This window comes from Acipenser ruthenus, chromosome 10 (genome assembly GCF_902713425.1).
Source record: "Acipenser ruthenus chromosome 10, fAciRut3.2 maternal haplotype, whole genome shotgun sequence".
Taxonomy (NCBI): Eukaryota; Metazoa; Chordata; class Actinopteri; order Acipenseriformes; family Acipenseridae; genus Acipenser; species Acipenser ruthenus.
In genome coordinates this window covers 46,405,208-46,426,698 of record NC_081198.1, presented here as the reverse complement: position 1 = coordinate 46,426,698, position 21,491 = coordinate 46,405,208, and the positions used below count along the sequence as shown (strand labels likewise).

The 21,491-nt window shown below is 35.8% G+C and overlaps 1 protein-coding gene across 2 annotated transcripts; it reads right to left on the bottom strand.

Annotated features, from left to right (window-relative positions):
• Nucleotides 1–372: 372 nt before the first annotated feature.
• LOC117413657 (enhancer of polycomb homolog 2-like) lies at nucleotides 373–15,308 on the bottom strand. 2 transcript variants are annotated; one of them, XM_034022895.3, is made up of 14 exons: nucleotides 14,839–15,307; nucleotides 12,183–12,342; nucleotides 11,310–11,455; nucleotides 11,012–11,218; nucleotides 9,986–10,134; nucleotides 9,766–9,898; nucleotides 9,329–9,514; nucleotides 9,013–9,102; nucleotides 8,599–8,747; nucleotides 8,006–8,334; nucleotides 3,393–3,529; nucleotides 2,609–2,765; nucleotides 1,832–2,165; nucleotides 373–1,205 (listed from the first exon to the last, which is right to left on the bottom strand). In XM_034022895.3, the coding sequence occupies exons 1-14, from the start codon at nucleotides 14,989–14,991 to the stop codon at nucleotides 1,133–1,135; spliced, it is 2,403 nt and encodes an 800-aa protein (XP_033878786.2). In that variant the 5' UTR covers nucleotides 14,992–15,307; the 3' UTR covers nucleotides 373–1,132. The 2 variants fall into 2 exon arrangements, with proteins under 2 accessions (XP_033878786.2, XP_033878792.2); XM_034022901.3 differs by lacking the exon at nucleotides 373–1,205 and adding an exon at nucleotides 1,266–1,413 and having other exon boundaries at nucleotides 14,839–15,308.
• Nucleotides 15,309–21,491: the final 6,183 nt, after the last annotated feature.

Genomic DNA, 21,491 nt, shown 5'->3' with positions numbered 1-21,491 from the left:
TTTTTTTTCATTTATCCCAACAAGTAGTAACAGCGAAAGTTTGTCTGAAGTAATGTGTAAACTAATGTTTAGATAACTAACACCGCTAACAAATCTTTACATGAACGTACTACACTATGTAAAGGTAGGCCTAACACTTAGACAGGTTTTTCCTTCTGTTACTTGCCTTGTGGCCACAGGAAACTTTACAAAAAAATCTGAAGAAATGTTTTTTGACACAGTTTTACCCTCCCCTCTCCCAAGGGGTGGTTTGGTGAGTTTCCAATAATTTGTAAGATTATATAAGATAGCAGATAAAATTATCCATACCTGATGATTTACTGACTTTACCCCCAGTAGTTTTAAAATGCAAATATTTCATTAAAAAGTTGATTTGTCTTTTTTTTTTTTTTTTTTTTTTTTTTAAACATTTGTAGAACTTGACTGTCAGATGCATACATTTTTTTGTTCTATGGATACAATGGCATGTTTTTACATAAAAAAACTATGTTAACATCTACAACATAAAACTAAAATTGATCCATCCCCATTTCCCTTGCAAAGTAATAGAAAATACTTTGTCTTAATAATGAAATATGTCTCTAAAGTTGTTACCAAAAGACCATCTAATCAATTTGTGAAACAATTAACCAAGTCAATACTTACATTTCTTTAAAAAAAAAAAAATACAAGAACTTTATATATGCTAACTATGCAAATCTCTATTTTTGTAGACAAAGTCTGATTTATTTGTACAAGATACAAAATGTAAACATGGCAAAATAAATAGTTAAAACAAGTGACATAGGATCCATTTTCATGCTCATGATCCCAAAACAAACTGTTGCACATTGTTCCTCTTCATTCGGTTGCATTTCAAGTGCAAAAGCATGATGACAAATATCTAGAATTCAAGTAACAGAAATAACATACTAATGATACAAATATACTATTTTACAAGGTAGTGATCTTCCCAATTTTACAAAATGTACATATATATTTGACAAATTCTCTAATATTTTGATATGCTGCGATTTATTAGGTCCATGTTGAGCACCCCCGACATTCTAGGGGATACATATTTTGCATTCATTCTGGGACAATTATGCCTGCCACAACTGTTTTTCATAGCTATAAGTCCAGCTGGCTTGGTCTATGTCACTTCCATTGCCACTGTGGTCTCTGAAATCCCATTTAAAGCAAGTCTTTCTGGTTCATGGTTCTCCCTAAAAGAAAGGAAAACTTTAATTTTTTTTATTTCATCCCTCCATTCTAAGGTGATCCATGAAATGTAGACATCCCTTGTTAAAATGTTAGCCCTGGTAAATATTAAAGTGCATCTGTATAAAATTACCTTTTTCTTGTCAAAGGGTACGGATCTTTTTAACATGCTGGAGCTTTGCAAAACAAACATCATTCCTAAAATCATTGTTTCTGAAGGGGATTATACAGTAGGATAATACTAGTTAGCAACTTTACTTCAATCATACATTATAGCCACAAGAAAGTTAAAATAACCTTCCTTTTGGCAGTATATTTTTTAAACATTCCTGCATATTTCCATGAATTTGTTCTGAAAATTGATTTTATTTTCAAATAAGCATAACTCAAAAATCCAAGAAAATAAATCAGCTTTATTTATGAATAAGGAATTTTCAAAGACAGAAAAAAAGAACTACTGTATTCCTAAACTGCCAAACAATGCACTTCTCTGTGTGTTCATTTCATTTTATTTACCATATTTCATTACATCAATGCATCAAGGAAGAAATAAATCGTAAAATAAATAAATAAATAAAAATACATATTGACACAACCTTACTATTTTTTCTATTTCTATCAGTTTACTCACCTTGCTATGCTGCTGATGGCACTACTGGGTGTCACCTTTGGCACCCTGTCCAGATTGGTAGCCACAGTGGCAAGTTTTAAGGCAGATGGCGAGGGTGCTGAAGTCCTTGTGCCGAGATGCACATTCATAGGGGAAACAACACCAACATTGCTGAGGTGAACTGCAGTTGCTAGGCAGGAATTGTTCCCTGGCAAAGACTGGGGACTACTTGTGCACATTGCTGGGATGAGGTGGTTGGTGGTGGTGTGGCTGACAGTCCTTACAAGCTGTACTGTAGAGATTGCTGGGCTGGGCGTCAAAGCTGTGCTGGCAGAATGAAGAGTTTTAGAGGTACCTGTAGAACATAAAATGTTTGAAATAAATAACCATTTTACCTCTGAACTTCTAGGCTATCAAATGTTTCCCTTTATTATATGTATGTGTCCATAGAAAGTGTAACACAAAAATGGGTCACTACTTTGTTTCTTACTGTGTTTTCACTTACTCTACGTATGTCAGTAAAGTGGCTAAAACTGATATAAAACCAAAATCCAAACCAACTAAAGTTATTATTCTTTACGTAACAGCATAGATTTGTAATAATGTGTTTATAAAGTGCTTTTTTATTTACACAACATACGTTTACTTTCTAGCATTTGGTATGAAATACATTCTTCTAAACATTATCAGAGTAGGGAGGTAAAGACGACATAAATGTCACTATCCTTTTTATACTAGACTAGAATGATAAAGTATATCCCAAATTGATCATAAATAAAAAGCAGAATCTGCACTCACCTGAAGGCTGGACGACACCATTGATGTTGCTGCTGTGAACTCTGTTGTCCTTATACACCTCGCGTCCTGGACCTGGGGCACTGACTACAGCTGATGCAGCAAAATGGGCACTTGCCGAATCCAGAGTTTTTGACATGCAGTCTGAAGTGCCAGATACCTATAAAAACACAAAACAAACAGTTAAAATACTAGAAATTGGTTATAGAATATAATATCATACCCTCAAATATGCTTAATCTTGGTGAAAAGAGTAACAGTTTCAAATTGCCAAATGTTTGTAAAATATGGAAAATATTTTTAGGGAAGAACATTGAAGACTACATTTAAATTCCATTTGATATACTGTTGATTAAAATAATCCAGTTTATTCTAAAAATCCACAGAAAACAGTTAATTTGTCAACGAAACCCCAGTCAGAACAATTCAACAGAAAGGCAAATACCATTTTATTACGTAACAATCAGTTGTAACATTACACATTTCAAATGTAACACTCAGAAAATGGCTTGGGATTGCAGTTTAGAAGTTCATATTGTTAATGAAAAGTTACACATTAGCATAATACAAAAAAGTTAGCATAAATCACAAATTAACTTCCATATAAACATCACCCTTCTAATTTTATTTCTCATATTTCTTCTGGATAGATTCAGGAACAGCAGCAATTTCATTATCACTCGGGACTAATGGTACTCGAAACAGCGAGTTATTTTTACAGATTCAACACGTTTGTCCCTTACAAAATACACAATAACTGGATAACACTAGAAATCTAAAAAATTACCTGCGAGTTTGGATGTGCTGGGCGTGTGGAATGCTGGGACTGCTGTTTCTGTTGGAGTTGTGCCAGCTGCTGTTGCTGCATCTGAACCAGCTGCTGTCGATGTGTCTGAAACTGCTCTTCTGTAATGCCACCTGTAACTGTACAGCAACAGAGTCAGACCACAAATGCAAACCAAAAGTATTCAGCACTGTAGGAAAACATTCTTCCAATCAGGTTACAACATTACATCCTTTGGGAAATAAGCTTCTCTTTAAATGCCTTTAATTTAAAACAGCCTGAATATTTAATAGGACATGTTTTTTTTTTTATTACTGCTGCATTTTGTAGAGATTCTACTTTAGAACCTTGAAGCATACCCATTCATTTACAGAAACACTAAATTATTAAACTGACAATGTGAAAATACAAAATACATAAATAAAAAATATGAAGTGTGAGAAGTTAACTTTAAAATACACCATCAATAGCATGAAGACAGTTATGCATAACTTCAGACAAGGATCCCAGATGGCTCAAAATTAGACATAAGATGTGGAGGAAGGCAGCAGAAACTTTCCAAATCTGTACATTACAGCCAGAATCAGCACGTTTGGCAAATCTTTCAATGCTTTTCAGGGGGAATTTAATCTTACAAATGTATCTCAATTGCTCTAAATCACTATGTTCTGTGAAGAAGAATAACTTTATTCCTAATAGTTAGGGAGAGGGTCAAAATTTCACCAATGATAAAAATATTCTGTATAAAAATGCTACGTTTAGCACGATTTTTTTGTTATATTGCATATCACTTTCTCACATCAGCTGTGACAAAGACACTTTTTCTGAACACATTTCCCCGCCCCTCTGTCACAAGGGGAAGTCAGGAAGCAATTGGCGCAACACACAAACTAGATGCTGATAAAAGCCTGGTGTATTAATTAAGGGTACAACAATTAAATCGATGCATTGATTATTGATAATCTGTCCTTAAATTTCCCGAGCTACAATTGTTAAATTAGTCAGGATTTGTGAGATTAATTCAAATGTTTTGCTTTGGAAAATAAAATGGTAACAATAATGAACAACCATAGTTCAAATAGAAATGACTTCTGTTAAAATATAGTATTTTTTATTACTATTACAATGTTAAAGGGACATCTGGTGCGGACGAACGCATATTCTTTTCAGTTAACAAGTCCTTTGTATTTCTTTTTTTTTTTTTTTTTTTTTAATAATCGGAAGTGTTTTAATTTGAATATAAGTTGTGCCTTTTTGTTTGAACTATTCCGCAAAACAGTGTTTTTAGTTATTGGATCTACTGTTAGAAAAACTAATGCATGTTCTTTATTTTGAAAAGTAAAACATCAATGCATCAAAAACGTCTACACGATAATCGAATACGAAATTAGGGTGCCGACTGCACCACTAGTATTAATACAAAAAAAGTTTTAAAAAAGTAAACGTCAAGAAATAGACAAACGCACGACTAACACCATACATATATATACAGTACTGTGCAAAAGTTTTAGGCAGGTGTGAAAAAATGCTGTAAAGTAAGAATGCTTTCAAAAATAGACATGTTAATAGTTTATATTTATCAATTAACAAAATGCAAAGTGAGTGAACAGAAGAAAAATCTACATCAAATCAATATTTGGTGTGACCACCCTTTGCCTTCAAAACAGCATCAATTCTTCTAGGTACACTTGCACACAGTTTTTGAAGGAACTCGGCAGGTAGGCTGGCCCAAACATCTTGGAGAACTAACCACAGTGCTTCTGTGGATTTAGGCAGCCTCAGTTGCTTCTCTCTCTTCATGTAATCCCAGACAGACTCGATGATGTTGAGATCAGGGCTCTGTGGGGGCCATACGATCACTTCCAGGACTCCTTGTTCTTCTTTACGCTGAAGATAGTTCTTAATGACTTTCGCTGTATGTTTGGGGTCGTTGTCATGCTGCAGAATAAATTTGGGGCCAATCAGATGCCTCCCTGATGGTATTGCATGAGGGATAAGTATCTGCCTGTACTTCTCAGCATTGAGGAGACCATTAATTCTGACCAAAGCCCCAAACTTGCAAGGAACCTCCACCATGCTTCACTGTTGCCTGCAGACACTCATTCGTGTACTGCTCTCCAGCCCTTCGGCGAACAAACTGCCTTCTGCTATAGCCAAATATTTCAAATTTTGACTCGTCAGTCCAGAGCACCTGCTGCCATTTTTCTGCACCCCAGTTCCTGTGTTTTAGTGCATAGATGAGTCGCTTGGCCTTGTTTCCACGTCGGAGGTATGGCTTTTTGGCCGCAAGTCTTCCATGAAGGCCACTTCTGACCAGACTTCTCCGGACAGTAGATGGGTGTACCAGCGTCCCACTGTGTTCTGCCAATTCTGAGCTGATGGCACTGCTGGACATCTTCCGATTGCGAAGGGAAGTAAGCATGATGTGTCTTTCATCTGCTGCAGTAAGTTTCCTTGGCCGACCACTGCGTCTACGGTCCTCAACGTTGCCCGTTTCTTTGTGCTTCTTCAAAAGAGCTTGGACAGCACATCTGGAAACCCCTGTCTGCCTTGAAATTTCTGCCTGGGAGAGACCTTGCTGATGCAGTATAACTACCTTGTGTCTTGTTGCTGTGCTCAGTCTTGCCATGGTGTATGACTTTTGACAGTAAACTGTCTTCAGCAACCTCACCTTGTTAGCTGAGTTTGGCTGTTCCTCACCCAGTTTTATTCCTCCTACACAGCTGTTTCTGTTTCAGTTAATGATGCTGAGGCAAAGGGTGGTCACACCAAATATTGATTTGCTTTAGATTTTTCTTGTGTTCACTCACTTTGCATTTAGTTAATTGATAAATATAATCTATTAACATGTCTATTTTTGAAAGCATTCTTACTTTACAGCATTTTTTCACACCTGCCTAAAACTTTTGCACAGTACTGTGTGTATATATATAGCCATTCCAACATGACTATTTCTGCCATGCATATACAAATTCAGATATTTATGCCAACCTGGAAAAAAACTTTACTGATTACACAAATACACAAACAAAAAAATCCACAATATGCAATTTCATGTCCTCCTTTCTCAACAAACTAAGTTTCTATCCTGTTTGCCAGTGATGGTCTTAGTTGGATCAAATTCACAAAGCCCACAGTAAAAATGTACACACAAAAGGTTATAAAACCAATTATGGCAGTTAACTTCTGCGATTAATACATACATTTTTTGGAGAATCAAAAAAAAAAAAAAAAAAAAAAAATTTAACACATGTTCATTGTGCTTGTCTTTACCCTCTTAGCATATGGTTTGTTCTCGGTGGCCCAATTTAAGTAAGACATTTTTCTGTGCATCAGCAAATGTAAACAAAAAAAAAAATACAAAGATATATAGGTTTGCATTGTGGAGCAACATACTAAAAATGAAGGACTTGTGAATGGAGAGTTTCATTGTAAGGAATTTGCGGATAGTTCAGTGGATAGAAAGATGGTTATTCGTATCTACTGTGAAGCTGTTCCAGTTGCTTAACATGCCTTCAGTTCTCAAAACAAACCGTCTAGCAGTTTTGCTACTGACAACAACAAAATCACTAATAAAAGGATGACTGTCAATTTCAGAGCACTCTAGAAATTCAAGAACACTGCAAGCCCTTGAATGAATCAATATTACGACAGTATAACCAATTTTGAATATATATATATATTATATATATATATTAAAAAAGGCAATCATAAACAATATTTTATGAGTGAAGGCACCCACCAGACACGATGCGACAAGCAAAACTGTGCAGCAACTTTTGATAAGTATCTTTCACGTGACAGACGACACTGGAGCTACGTGAAATAAATAGGATTGAATTCTATTTTTAGCAATTTGTCACGCGACAACTAGGGAATTGATCAATCAGAGAACAGCTTAAATGCACGTGGTCCAGCAGGGTGAAGCAGTATCCAAAATGATGGACGAACTAATACTAAATACTTGTCGTGGAAAAATACCCAGAGCTTTATGACAAAGGTCATCGCAATAGTAAAGATACAGATTTGAAAGACAATATATGGGAATCCATTTCAAAGGAAATGGATAAACCTGGTGTGAATGATTTATTGCCGTATATGTTGAAATACCATCAGAGAAGACACTCAATTTCCACATGTTGTCAAATACGTACCAGTCGATCATATTTGTCAGTAGCAATTCTGTATAGTTGTACAGATCTGGCAGTTTTCAAACCTGTCACATCGCGTCTGTGTCGCTTCTGGTGTGTATGGTCACGTCGCTGCGAAAGTATCTTGTCGCCCAATGAAAAATTGCATCGCGTCTGGTGTGGCAGCCTTAAAAGGATACCCTGACAATATACAGTTTACTGCATTTAATCTGAAATGCAGTAAGGTGAGTGATAACGTGATTCCATTTGGAGCAAATGCTGGAAGTTTTCTAAATAATTCAGTATAAATAAATGCAAAACTATAGAGACAGACCAACAAATATGAATACAGAAATAAGCAAACAAGGGTTTTTAGGCTTGGTTGGTTTGTCCTGTTTGTGTAGCACCAAAACCACCAGTCTATTTTCTTCTTTCTGAAAGCCAGCCACAAGTTTTGGATATAAAATTGTTTACTTTGAGACTTACCCGAAATTCCATTCCTGTTAGAGTTCAACAGTGCAACAGAGGCTCCGGTTACCCGTCTGTTACTCATAGTCTGTCCCAATTTCCTAGAAGTACAACCATCTCCACTGTCCCGAATTTGTATAGACTGTGGCCGAAAACACCGCAACCGACACATTTTGATATTGCTTAAAACTTCCTTAAGGGACATTGCATTCCCAGAACGTGTTTTGGAAGCATTGGTCCATGTGGAACAGTCTGAGGTTGAACTACTGGGAATGGAGTTAAACACTTCAGGGTCCAACTGCTTTAGAATGTTGTCTTGATCAGACGATGCACGGTCCAAAATAACCCTGCAAGGTAAGAAAATCCTCATTTAATATACATGTATACACCCAAAATGTGCTAAACCTGTATACTGTCATTTACATTAAAATAGTGCCTTACTGGAGTTTTACGTTTATTTATAGTCAGAAAGAAACATACAAGCACAGATAGTTTTAGAACCTTGATAAAATAAATAAAATAGCAATTCTAATCCAACTAGAAAACTTGTTCCAAAGTTATGAAGGAAGAGAAAGAGATGGTACACTTCAACCAAAACTAGATTTCCATACCTGCCTCCTCGCCCAACCCGGCGCCTCGCAAAGCCTATACATCTCCTGGGAATTGAGAGGGCTGTGAGGCAGTGCCTGTATTTTAACTCTTCTAACCCTGCAAGTTCAGTGCACTCCCAGGGGAAACTGTTAGCTTGGTCCAAACGAGGCTGCAAATGTAGGGCAACAAATTATATATTTATGAGAGATCAAGAAAACCGACATACTTAGAAGGAATTTATAGCAAATAGCAAAACGATTCTGTATGAACAAGATTACTAATTTTACAACAAGTCCGTGGATAAATATCCCATAAATACACACATACATCTAGCTGGTCAACTTTTAATTAGGTCCCCAAACTTCTACCCAACAGCAGTTTTATAAAGGAACCACCAATATCCGAGCTTTCTACTGATAATGATTTATACTTACAGCATGGTATTGGCACACAGCTTTCCTTCTGAAAGCAAAAGAACCATCTGGGTCATTTTCTTCATCAGGCTCTGATGTAGGGGATAAAGCCTGAGGAAAAAAAAAAGGAAATGTAAAATAGCATTAAAAATTCTGAAGTTTCATTAATTTTGCTGGACATTAGTTTAGAGAGACAATAGGGTTATAATTGCTGGTAACTGCAAAAACAATATTACCGGTTATTTGAATGAAATGTTTATCTGCTATTACCAGTCAGTAAAGCCCAGAACTGATCCCTGCTCCCCCCTCCCCCCTCCCCCTCCAAAAGATATCCTACCTGTAGGTACTCCTCATCATCTGAGCTGTGAAAGTCATATTGTTTTAAATCACTCTTATTAATGGCAGGTAGTGGCTCAGTGTGAGGCTGCTGGTATGAAATGTCCAGTTTCGTTTTTTTCAGGTATTTCTTCTTTGGTCGGACAAAATCATGACTGTCCTCCTTGACTGAGATGTGGTGGGGATGCTGTTACATTAAGAATTTTAAAAAATTAGAAAAATTTGTTTGATAAGCACAAGTTTCTGCTATAAAATGTGTCAAGACCCTAGCATTTGGAAGAGATCCCTTAAAAAAAAAAAAAAAAAAAAACACAACACTTGATATTGCTGAAATCTTACTGCTTTTTTTTTTTATTTTTTACTCCTAATATAAAATGCTGTTGTGATATTGGAACAGAAATAAATACAAAACATTGCCTGACTTCAGTTATGTTTTACCTTAATTTTAAATTCTAGAACTTTGTGGTGGTTCCCATTATGAAGAGATATAGGAGTGTTGTAGACAGATTTCTCTGGTCGAGGAATCTTCACTTCATTCAGAATTTCACCACCAAAGTCACCCAACTGATATCTACACGGAGCAAAAATTCAAATTGAGAGTTTTCTTCATGGCTTTTTGCAACTATCAAATATTAAAACAATGTTCAAGTCAATTTACCTTTTCTCCACAACCTCCAATGTAAGATGAAGCAATTCCCGTTTAGATTTTTCTCGTCTTTTTATCATTTCTAGAATGGTTACTGTCCTACTGAACTCTCGCCTTAACTTTAACATCTTCTCGTAAGAAGCTTCATCATTTTTCCGATTCTAGAAAAGACAAATTGTAAAAGTTAAAAAAAGTATAATATATATATATATATATATATATATATATATATATATATATATATATATATATATATATCTATAGATATAAAATTCACTAACTCAGAACAGTCAGTTTGTTATAAAAAAAATATTTATGTAACAAAAAAATGAAACAAAAACTAGAATGCAACATTGAATGGAGAATTACCAGTCAGGGCTTAAGAGATCGGTTGATTTTATGCTTAATTGATTCTTGAAATTTGGGACAAAATCAGGTTTGCAAACTTTCAGTATTAATTTTGACAAAAGGATTTTTTTCTTACAGATAACAGAAAACAAGTTTGTCAGTATCATACCCAACTAATAGTAATGGAATTTTACTAAATGATTAATATAACACAGACATGTGCCAAACGTGAATACACTATCCCAATGTGTGTGGTCTGTATCATTGATATGGCCAGAGGTTAAAGCACAGTGGCAGTAAAACAGTACATGTTTACTGAATAAAAACATTAAAGGAACTTAATTTGGACAGAGGATAATGTCAAGGCCACAAACACATTTTGCATGCAGTATAATCTTGCAAATTTCAAGTCATTATACAAAACTCTGACAGTAAATATTAACTCAGAGATGGTGATGTGGCACCACAATTGTACATAACTTCCTCTAGCTTTTACAAAGCAAAACAATTAGTATGTTGCAAAAGTTTAATTATTTCTTTGCAGCACCACGTTTTGACTTGGTTTTAACAGTACCAGGGAGCATTAAAATAAGGCATCTACCCTTAACCAGAAGGGCATATCAAAACAAAAATAATTGATTGATTTTTTCTGCAAATATTTAAAGAGCAGGATTAAAAGGGGATCCTTACTTTTCTTGTCTGCATCTTCTCTGTTCTCCTTCGAAAGGCCACATAGGGGTCACTGTTGGTCGATCCATCTCTCTTCTCCTGTTTAATTTGGGGAATGAGAGAGGGCCCTCTGCAGTTCTTTCTTTTTCTCACCCAGTAGTCATATACAGACTTTAGAAGATAATCATCCTCATTTAGTAGCAGTTTTGCTTCTTGAATAGTTACAAGCTAGGAAATAATTACATAAATGAAGAAATATCATAATAGGTTTGATTAAATAATAACATTTATATTTAATAGTACACATTTCAGGTTATACCTGGTTTGCACTGGCTTTCTCCAGCCTGTCTATCATTGTTTCAAACTGAACTGGTTTAATTTCCATCTTCCTGTTTAGCCTGTTGAGTAATGTGTCATCTTCAGAGTCCATGTCATAATCTGGTTGCTCATTATCGAGACTGAATGCTGCAAGAAAAGTGTGTAAAACATAAATGCATTTTTGTATTACCACGTGACCTTAAAGGAGAAAAATTAAATGCGGATATCCAGTACTGCATCGTTTCTAAATGTTCAAGTCAATAATAGTGCAATTAAATTATTAAGTTGTTAAACATCTAACCACAGGAACACATACAAAACACAGGTATGGAAATACGACTCAGTTTGCATAGCAGTTTGATCCATTCCTGGTTTTACTACAAGTAATAAGACACACCCTAGCTTGTTACCTATACACTGTGGTTAATCAAGCTTGTTGTAAAACTTGGAATGGGTGAAACTGCTATGCAAAGGTAGTCTTATTTCCATCCGTGTTTGTATGTTTATTTCAATCCCTGAAACATTGAATTGATCAACAGAAATTAAAGCTAACAGAATTAATGCTAAACTACAGATTGTATCTACTAAAAGTATTTAAAAAAGTGTTAACTGTAACAGACCAATCATTATCCAAAGTTTATAAGTACGTTTAAAAGTGCAATATCCATCCATACAAATTACTTCGTGAAAACACATGTAAAATGTGTAAGATTAGATAGATGTTTTCTTCTTTTATGGATGTGCCAACATCAGCAATAGCCATAAAAAAGGTATTGCTTTAATGTTTTGTTCAGTAAGAGGAGAAAGGTGAAGTTCAAATGGGACTGTCTGCAAAACCAAGAATGAAAATGAAATACATCCAAAGGAGACTTACGCTGAATATGAATGTACTGTTTAGGGACTTTGAACTCTCCTTTGTAGAGGCGATCGTAGTAGGTGATGTTACTCTCTGCCTCTGGAACTGGGATAACCATGCTTTCTTTCTTCTCCCTGAAAACCTGCTGTGCTGAAATGGCTCGCTGTAAATGGTGTTCCTGAGAAATGCAAGAATCAAATTTTCAATTCAGGGGGAGGAATAAATAAGTATTTGATGTCTTTGAATATGACAAAATAGCCCATACATATAACAGTCTCTGTGGTATTAATTCATTCTCAGTACAAACACTGTTACATGGAATGTAGAAATAAAAGACAGGGCTAAGAGGTCGGTTGATATTAAATGCATTTCATTCTTAACATGTGGAACACATCAGGTTTGGAAACTTTCTGTAGTAATAACTGAATTTAAGAAACAATATAAGTTGCACTGAACACAAACAATGCATCACTGATGAAATCATTCAAATTTAGAACACTCCCCACACACACAGTTGCTGTGCGCAACCAAAAAACTTTGTCAATTTCAATTTCAAAAGCATCCTGTAAATAACTACAATTCCTAAATTAAGCTTTAGTTTTACATTATCTTCAATTCCAACGATCTGTCAGATTTTTATGAACAATAGGATTAATTTAGGCACAATAAGGACAACTAGCCTATCTGAATTAATCACAGGTTAATGATAAAATGAACCTGGGAAACCTAAAAAGTATAACCGTTCCTGATAAATCATAAAGTAAATGTCATCATAAATTAGGTCATATCCCCCTGCCTTCTACTTAGGATTTCTAGCCTCCTATTTTAAATGAAAATGAAAAGACTGACACACAGGAGACTAGACATTTTAGATACTTGTAATATCGCAGCTCTGAATGCCAGTATCGCCTCTTTAAACTTGTGAAAGCCATTCAAACATTCCAATGCACAACTTGCATGCTAAAATATTTCCCCACAGTTAAGCCTTCTGTAAAGTGTACCTATCAGAAACATTGTGTACCTATGAATCGTGATACTTTGTTTGCACAAAATATCGTATCACAATAGAGGTATGTATTGTTTGTATCATGATACAAGACCAAAAGCATATTGCAGTTCATAGTGGTTCTTGAATGTAGTGTGTTTTATAGTTGGTATAACTACACTCTCCCTAACTCATCCGATTGTTGTCTTTAAACAAAATTGTCCTTCAATAAAATAAATGATAATCTGATCTAATTATACATCATACAACTAAATAAACCTAAATCTAAAATTAGAATACATGTTTAACTTGTTTCTATCTATAGCTAGTCCCTGTAACTATTATGTTAGATAAATACAAATCTAATTAATCCAATAGGAAGTTCTGCAATTCAGTAAACAAAAATGCTACAAGAATATAAATCTGATGAAAAACATTATACGTAGTGCTTTTTCCAATCATTTCAAAGATTTAAGAGAGCCCTTTAGTACGTAGAATATAACAGGTAGAGACTAATCTTGCCGAAATGTTTGGAGAAAAAACTAAATAAATAAGTTTTAAAATATGCTCTAACACAATCGTTACACACTTGGTCTAAATATGGATACATTTTATTATCTTGTAGCATGTCAGATTTTCCCACCTTAACATTTTCTTCATAGTCCAATCTCAGTGATGCTGGGCGTTTCCTTCTATATAAAAAGCCTATCAGTTATGTGTCTGCATGTTGCAAAAAGGCATTGTCCAATCCGTACAAAGCTGGGCGGGATTTCAGTTGAAAGAGGAATTTCATTGATACATTTCTTCTTTTCACAACATGTTTACAACTACAGACACAAATGTTTCTGTTTAACACGATCCTTCAACAGCATGGACATATTCATAGTGTCTGGTATTTAAGCTATTATAGACTATATACCTTAAAATGCTAAATGTATCGTGCAACCTCCATATTAGCAACCTGGAATAAACGACTACCGCACACATTTGCAATAACCAGATTTCGAAACTGGCGTTGCTTTACATAAACTTTACTTTCATGACAAACGCAGCTGTTTTCCAGTACATATACATCAAGACACCAGTCGGTTTTCAACCTAACAGGCATTATAACAATGTCACTGAAATCTGCAAGCCATGTCATTGTCGAGGAAAGAGAGATTGACTATTTGCTATTATATTTTTGTTTTACAGTTTAGAAACAGTATATAACTATATTTCTAAAAGAATTGCACATGATGAGAAATGGCGGAAATTTCCGCACAAACCATGTTTTTAAAATCAACGTACGTAGATCTTCTAACGTGACTTAAGATAACATCAATTTGAGCAACTTTACTTGCGTAAATTACGTTACGTAAGGACAAAGGCGGGGGGGAACAAGCTAGGCCTAAGGAGCTTCGCAAAACAACTACCCAACCATTCACAGATGAAAATACGCAAAGCTTGTACGTCACATATGCATTAAAAAAAAACACCTACTCCAAAATATTTGCGTAAGGGTATGGTGTTAAATGGCGGCATCGCGATTCGTTTCCTGCGAACTTTACGTACTTGTTAGGCAGCCTTTTCTTAGTTAAACCAGCGCCTACGTCCTAAAGTTTACGTAAGGCATTCCAGAATACCAACACCCCGCTGTACTCGCTTAATAATAACACACAAATATTATAAATATTTATATGGCCATACCGATTCCTCTTCTTTTTCCATCCCCGTCGGCATCTGCGGCACTGCCCGGTTGATAGAGACGCAGTCATTGAGGTCCGGGAGGTCTTTGCTGCGGTAGATAGGGAGAGGTTTGGCGGCGTCTAGCGCCCGCGCTCGGAACGAGAGTTTACTCATTGTTGTCTCCGATCACAATAACATAAAATGTGAAGGAAACATGGATCCACCGAAATTCACTCAAAAACTTGGTTGAAAACCAATAGGCACCCGACTCTTTCCACCACTTGGGGACTCATGGGCTCCCTTTGGCTCTGAATCCTGTATGGAAAGCCGTTTTCAGATGCGTTTTATTGGGTTTAAAGCCTTTTTTTGCTCGGTCGATTTGCTCCCTGCGCCATTGCAAACATGGCGGACATTACCACACAGCGGCAAAGCGATCCCGACAGCCAGCGCGAGACACCCGGAGAACATGGGCCGTGGCGGTGCGCGCGCAGCTCGTACATAGAACATGCAACACACAACCCAATAAATGATTACACGCAACACGCAGAGCATGAGCGTTCTGGAGTGTGTTCATGCTTCAGCTCAACATCGGAGTGTACCAGCAACATGCAACACAATTTGTGTTATACAAGACAGAGCCTGTAAAGGCTTTTCATTGACATACTCCATAAATGCGTAGAAGTTCGGAGCTGGTGCGCAGTGTTAAATCACAGTTGAACTTTTGTTTGTCCTTTCAAACCAGTGCCCAGGTAAGCCCCAGGTGGATGCTATATGATCGAGAAGAGGGAATAAGGGGAGGATTAGGGTCACTTTGAAATATTGGGACTTAATGTGTTTTATAAATGCTTTCGTGGTTATTCAAAGTCACCAAATATGTTACCATTCTGTGCAGGGTCTTGGTGTCTAGTATGGTGATCATAATGTGATCCAGATATGGAGACGTTAGAAACCAGTGATGAATACAGTAAAAAAAAAAAAAAAAAGTCTGTCATCATTTACTAAGGTAAATGTAAACAAACAAAAAGATATTACACCAATTCATTTACTATGAAATCATGTTTATACAATACAGAATGATCTGCTATCATTAATTGAACAAATGAAAAAGTCTAATTGATAACTTTAAGTTTGTAGGCTACTTTGCGGTACTGTACTACTGTGGAAAAGATTAATTGCCACAGAACAATGAATTGGCTGGTGGAGACTACAAAATAATTGATATATTTTTTTTATATACACATACAACTTTTCTTATACTATTGTTTCTTGATTCTCCTTGGATCTCTCTCTCTCTCTCTCTCTCTCTCTCTCTCTCTCTCTCTCTCTCTCTCTCTCTCTCTCTCTCTCATGTATTTATTTTGTTAATTTTTCTGTCTAGTACAGTATATGCTACTGGTATATTTTGCAATGCAATGCAAAAAAACAAACAAAAAAACAACAACATATAGGTAAACATGCTCCCTTAATGGAATCAACAGCTAATATTTTAAATACAATCTGTTTAGTGCAATTTAGAGACATCAAAAATAAAGTAATAATTGTTTCAAGAAACCAACTTCAGTTTTCTTTTTATTCAATTGCAAGCAAACCATCAATATTGAGATTATACTTGCAAAATCCATGCTGTCTGCATATACCACTTTCCCCACAGCTCCAATTACAAAAGGTGAACACCACAGGAATCCAGGGGCCATTATTCCCTTGTGCTTTCATAATTTAAATATTTCTGAAAATGCAACCAAATATCAGATATCTAGTACAAATAGATTTAAATAAAATTAAAAAAAATACATACATAAAAAATAAATAATAATAATTCATGCATATAAACAATAAGTGTATAAGACCCCACCTTAAAACCTGCTTCAATATAGCAAATTAATACAATGTATGTGTTTCTGTTTTACGGATACTGGATTTAAAAAGGCTAAACTAGAAAGCATACCAACATGTTTGTTTTTATTTTCAATGAATACACCAATTTCCCCTCAGTAAATGGCATTAGCTAACTAACCCTTTGTAACAGAGTAGTTACATTTAAAAAGGAGTATGTGTGCAGTGCAATGAGTTAGGGACGTTTAATCTAGGTTAGGCGAGTTAAACCACAGTAAAACTGTCATTTCTATAACAAATGCTATAAACACTGCTCCCTATATTCCTGTATGCCACCCCCCCCCCCCCACCCCCTTATTGATGAGTGTTTCACAGTAAATTACATTCATATCCAGTGATTGCTTTTTTCAGACACAAATAAAGTGTTTTTTTTTCTTATGGTATCTAGTTTAAATATTGCGTGTTCCAAAAAATGTGATTGGAAATGAATTGGGTTTTACAAGAATCGTCTAGAGTCTATACATTATAGCTGTTTCTGTTATTGATCACAATTCAGACTGGATGTGTGGTTTGTGATAGCATTAAGTAGCAGTAGGAGGCTGTGTGGTCCAGTGGTTAAAGAAATGGGCCCCGGTTCAAATCCCACTTCAGCCACTGACTCTGTTGTGTGACCCTGAGCAAGTCACTTAACCTCCTTGTGCTCCATCTTTCGGGTGAGACGTAGTTGTAAGTGACTCTGCATAGTTCACACACCCTAGTCTCTGTAAGTCGCCTTGGATAAAGGCGTAAAAAAAAAAAAAAAAAAAAAAAGTAATCTAACCTGGTAACCTTCGGCCAGACCTCGTTCACACTTCAGGTGCTGTTCTTTTACACAAATCAAAGACTGGTGGCATGCCTGTCAAAATCGGTTGCAATTGCACTAAATTAAATAGATTATGTGAAGTACAGTGTATAACTCTCTATATTATACATATATTTAAAGCTGATATACAATGATAATCTACGTGTGGTTTGTGATCATGAGAGTTGTGTAAAGTAAAAATCTATTTATTTGGATTAGAGTATTACTGTAGAATTGATATAAAATATGAATATATAACAGGACTTTGTCTGAAACAGCAGGACAGGTCACCAGGTGGGCTGTTCATATAACAGATTTCTTAAAATCGATGTTCGGATGCTGGAGGTTTTACTGTATTTAGACTTATGTTCAATATCTAACCAGATAAGGGGCCGGATTTTAATGATCTAAATGGAGTTGGTTTTAAATACTATGGTTGCCACTGCATACATAATTAATTAATAGTGAAATATGTGTACCGAGGGATAACTATGCAGTTTAGAGTTGGAATGAGACTGGCCCCTGCAGACTAAAGCAGGTAAGTTACGTAGTGCAGGATATATGTAGTGTTTTAGAAGTTCGTTCTTTAATGTCAAATACGCTCAACCTGAAACCCACTTTTGAATAATTTTGAATAATTTAACAAGGTTTGTTATTTTCAAAACAATCTCTGAGCTTACTGATAGTTAACAAACATGCCTAAATAATAATAATTAAAAAAAAAAAAAAAAAAAACATTAATAACTGAAGTTTCAATAGTGCATGGTGAAGCAGCATAGTGTCTGTCTTAGTAATTAAACACGTTTTCAACAGACACGGCTTTAATCTGCCCATCAATATGGTAATTGCTGCCCTCCTGAGACCTTTGCTTGTGATTATTTTGAAGAATGCTGCAGATGGTGAAAGTGGACATGTTTAAGTCAAACACTAATTAAACCAAGAATCTGACATAACCAAAGTAAAGGTTTTAGGCGTAAGCAGGAATGGTACACATTGTCCATTGCTTTTTTGCACTGTGGTTGAGCCGAGCTAACAGGAGGCTGTGCATATGAATCCAGGATGGAGGGTTGCTGTATGTCACATTTGCATTTAGATGTATTGATTTGGACCATTCTCTAGTGCAGTTTTGAGTGAGTCACTGTGACACATCCTGGAGCATCCTCTTGGGGAAGGGGCATTTTCTTGCCGGAATGAACCAGCAGAAATCTTACATTACCTCACTCAGCAGGGTGATAAATGCTGGAATGTCCAACATTTCTGTTTGCTTGATTGAAAGCAAGGGATTGAGAAATTGGTGAACATATTTAAATAAGATGATTAACACAGACATAATGTGCTTTCAGTTGATGAAATGCAATACTATCTCTTAAATGCAAAAGCTTACATAGGATTCACAAACATTTTACATATGAGCCACATAATAACACAGTTATTAATTTCTAAAAGTTAAGTATATCTGTTAATGTTACAACCTGTACAGGAGACTCTGCTTTGGAAACATTAGCAGTTTCTTGTTCAGTTCCAAATGCATTCAATCAACATATCTTTTATTGTTGTGTTTCCATATAGAAAAAAAAAAAAAAAAATCCGAGCAGGAGCCTAAAAAAATATTATATTTAGCTTAAATGTTTACTATCAGATATATTTTATGCACAGATGTTAGACAGTATTTGTAAAACAAAATAATTAGTCAACTTTGGCTTAAAAAATGAGAAAATAATAAACTACAAATCAGAGCATATGTAGTTAAATGATTTCTTCTTGTAAAATAAAACCTTTTTATGACATTAATCAAAGGAAGAACTGTACAACTATTTGTATTTTGTACAGATTGATAAATGTTACACATTATAGTAGGCTTCAAGGAACTTGTAACAAACAGTGCTTGAGGTAGGTGTAGATCATTGTCTTTCTTGTAAACACAAGACTGCCACAGCCATTAAGAAAAGCCTATTATTGTGGAGTGCCTCCTCTTCATATTGAAATCTTCACCATTGCCTATATGGATTCCAGGTCCAGAGCATCTGCCACTTTAAATTCTAAAACCCATCAGGGAATCCTTACTGGTCTGTTTACCCATCTTAATTAAAATACACACTTTAATACAACAATCAAGGTCTTCACTTCCCATGCAATTTGCATTTTTTTGTGTGAAAATAAAACTCCATTGTTATTACATTTTGTCATATCCTTTCATGTTGACCTACAAATATTTCAAGATTTTCTGTAAATAATAAGAGATATCTTTAAGGAGTCAGCACAGGAGTTCTGATCCTGGTTTCTGCACTGCGCTTAAAGTATTGGATAGAGTTAACTATGTCCTTTTAAGATTTTAAAGACTTCAGTCATATCCCTGCACATTTTCCTTTGCTCTAGGCTAAATAGATTTAAAAAAAAAAAAAATTCCGCCTGTGCTTTCCCTCATTTACAAATTGTGTTAAGAAGCAATCATTTGCCAATTCCACCATTTCAAGCTCTGTTGCTCCACAATCTGGGGGGTTGTTCCAGTTGATCCCTGGGATGTTGAAGTCCCCCATCATTATGGTGTACCCTTCCATGCATGCATCTCTAATGTTCCTGTATGAAAGGATACTGTTGTTGGTATACATGTTTGGAAGTCTGTAGCACACTCCTTGAGTCAGTCCTTTTGTTTTTTTGTCAGTAACCTTGACCCAGATGGATTTGCGTCCATTGGTCTTACCTTTGTTTTGTCTAATATACTGAGCCTCCCTCCTCTTCTGTCTTCTCTATCCTTCCTAAACAACCTAAACCTATTCACTATAACATTTTACAATCCTGACAGAGAAATGGACTGTAAACCAGCGCTGGGTAAACTAGCTTGGCAGACCAGATACCAGTAATTGATTGGACTGTTTCATACTATCACAGAGCTGACATAAGACATGTGTGTTGCACAGCAGACAGTATATTGATCATATGAAAATACAACCTGCAGGATACAACTAGGGCAGCATGGGAGGTTAAATCCTGTAGGTGGTGCCTTTGCCCATAGGGAGCACCACCAACCCATCTCATGGTCAGGAGGATTGTTTGAAAAGCATGTGTTGATCCATCCGTTGGCTGCCACTAAGTGTTCTGCTTGGGCAATATGCTGCTCCTGGGTCAACATGGTGGTAGAACCAGATGGATTAACAGCTCTTTTTTTACCATGTTGACATGCCATTCTAAAGTGGCCTACTTTTATAATGACCATGTGTAGAGTGGTGCCTACAAGTTACACACTTTGTAATCCATGTGGGCAAGACAAGGATTAATCCTTTGGTACAGTAGTGAATATTCTTGTCATAGTATTTATTTTCTTGTTTATAATTATTAGTTACATAGTTATGGTATGTCTTGCATTCCAAGAGAGGCTGCAATTGAAGTCTGCCATATCTGAAGAGATACTAATAATTTATATGAAAACTACTAACCTATCAAATAAAACAAGTATTATTCATTTTGCAATTGAAATGTTATACTTCTTGGTTTTGGTTTAAATGTCACTTTGCCATTTTCTGCATTATGACAAAAAAAAAAAAAAAAAAAAAGTTTTCCAAAAAAATGTCTGAAGAATTGAATATGGAATTAATAATTGTGATAACATCGGGGACATATACAGGGAGAGGAGTGTTACTGAGTTTGAATTGTGACAATTTTCTACTGTAGTGCATGAAAAATGACAGTAGAGGTAAATGACTTGGGGGGGGGGGGGGGGGGGGGGGGGGGGGGGGGGGAGACGACGACACAAACACACCCTGCTTACACCAAGTCTGGCCTTTGAGTTCTTGCTGGGCTACAGAGGAAAGATAATGGGAACAGTGGTTGCCCATAAATCTTCAGACCTTCTCATCGGTAAGGATGCTGTAGCAGTGAGGTGACATTCGAATTGGGCATCTCAAGTTCCGTAGAAAATGTGTTACAAAATGCATTAAAAAGAGAAGTTCATGAAACAAATGTGGAACACAGGTAAACAGTTAAAAAAAAAACAAAAAAAAAA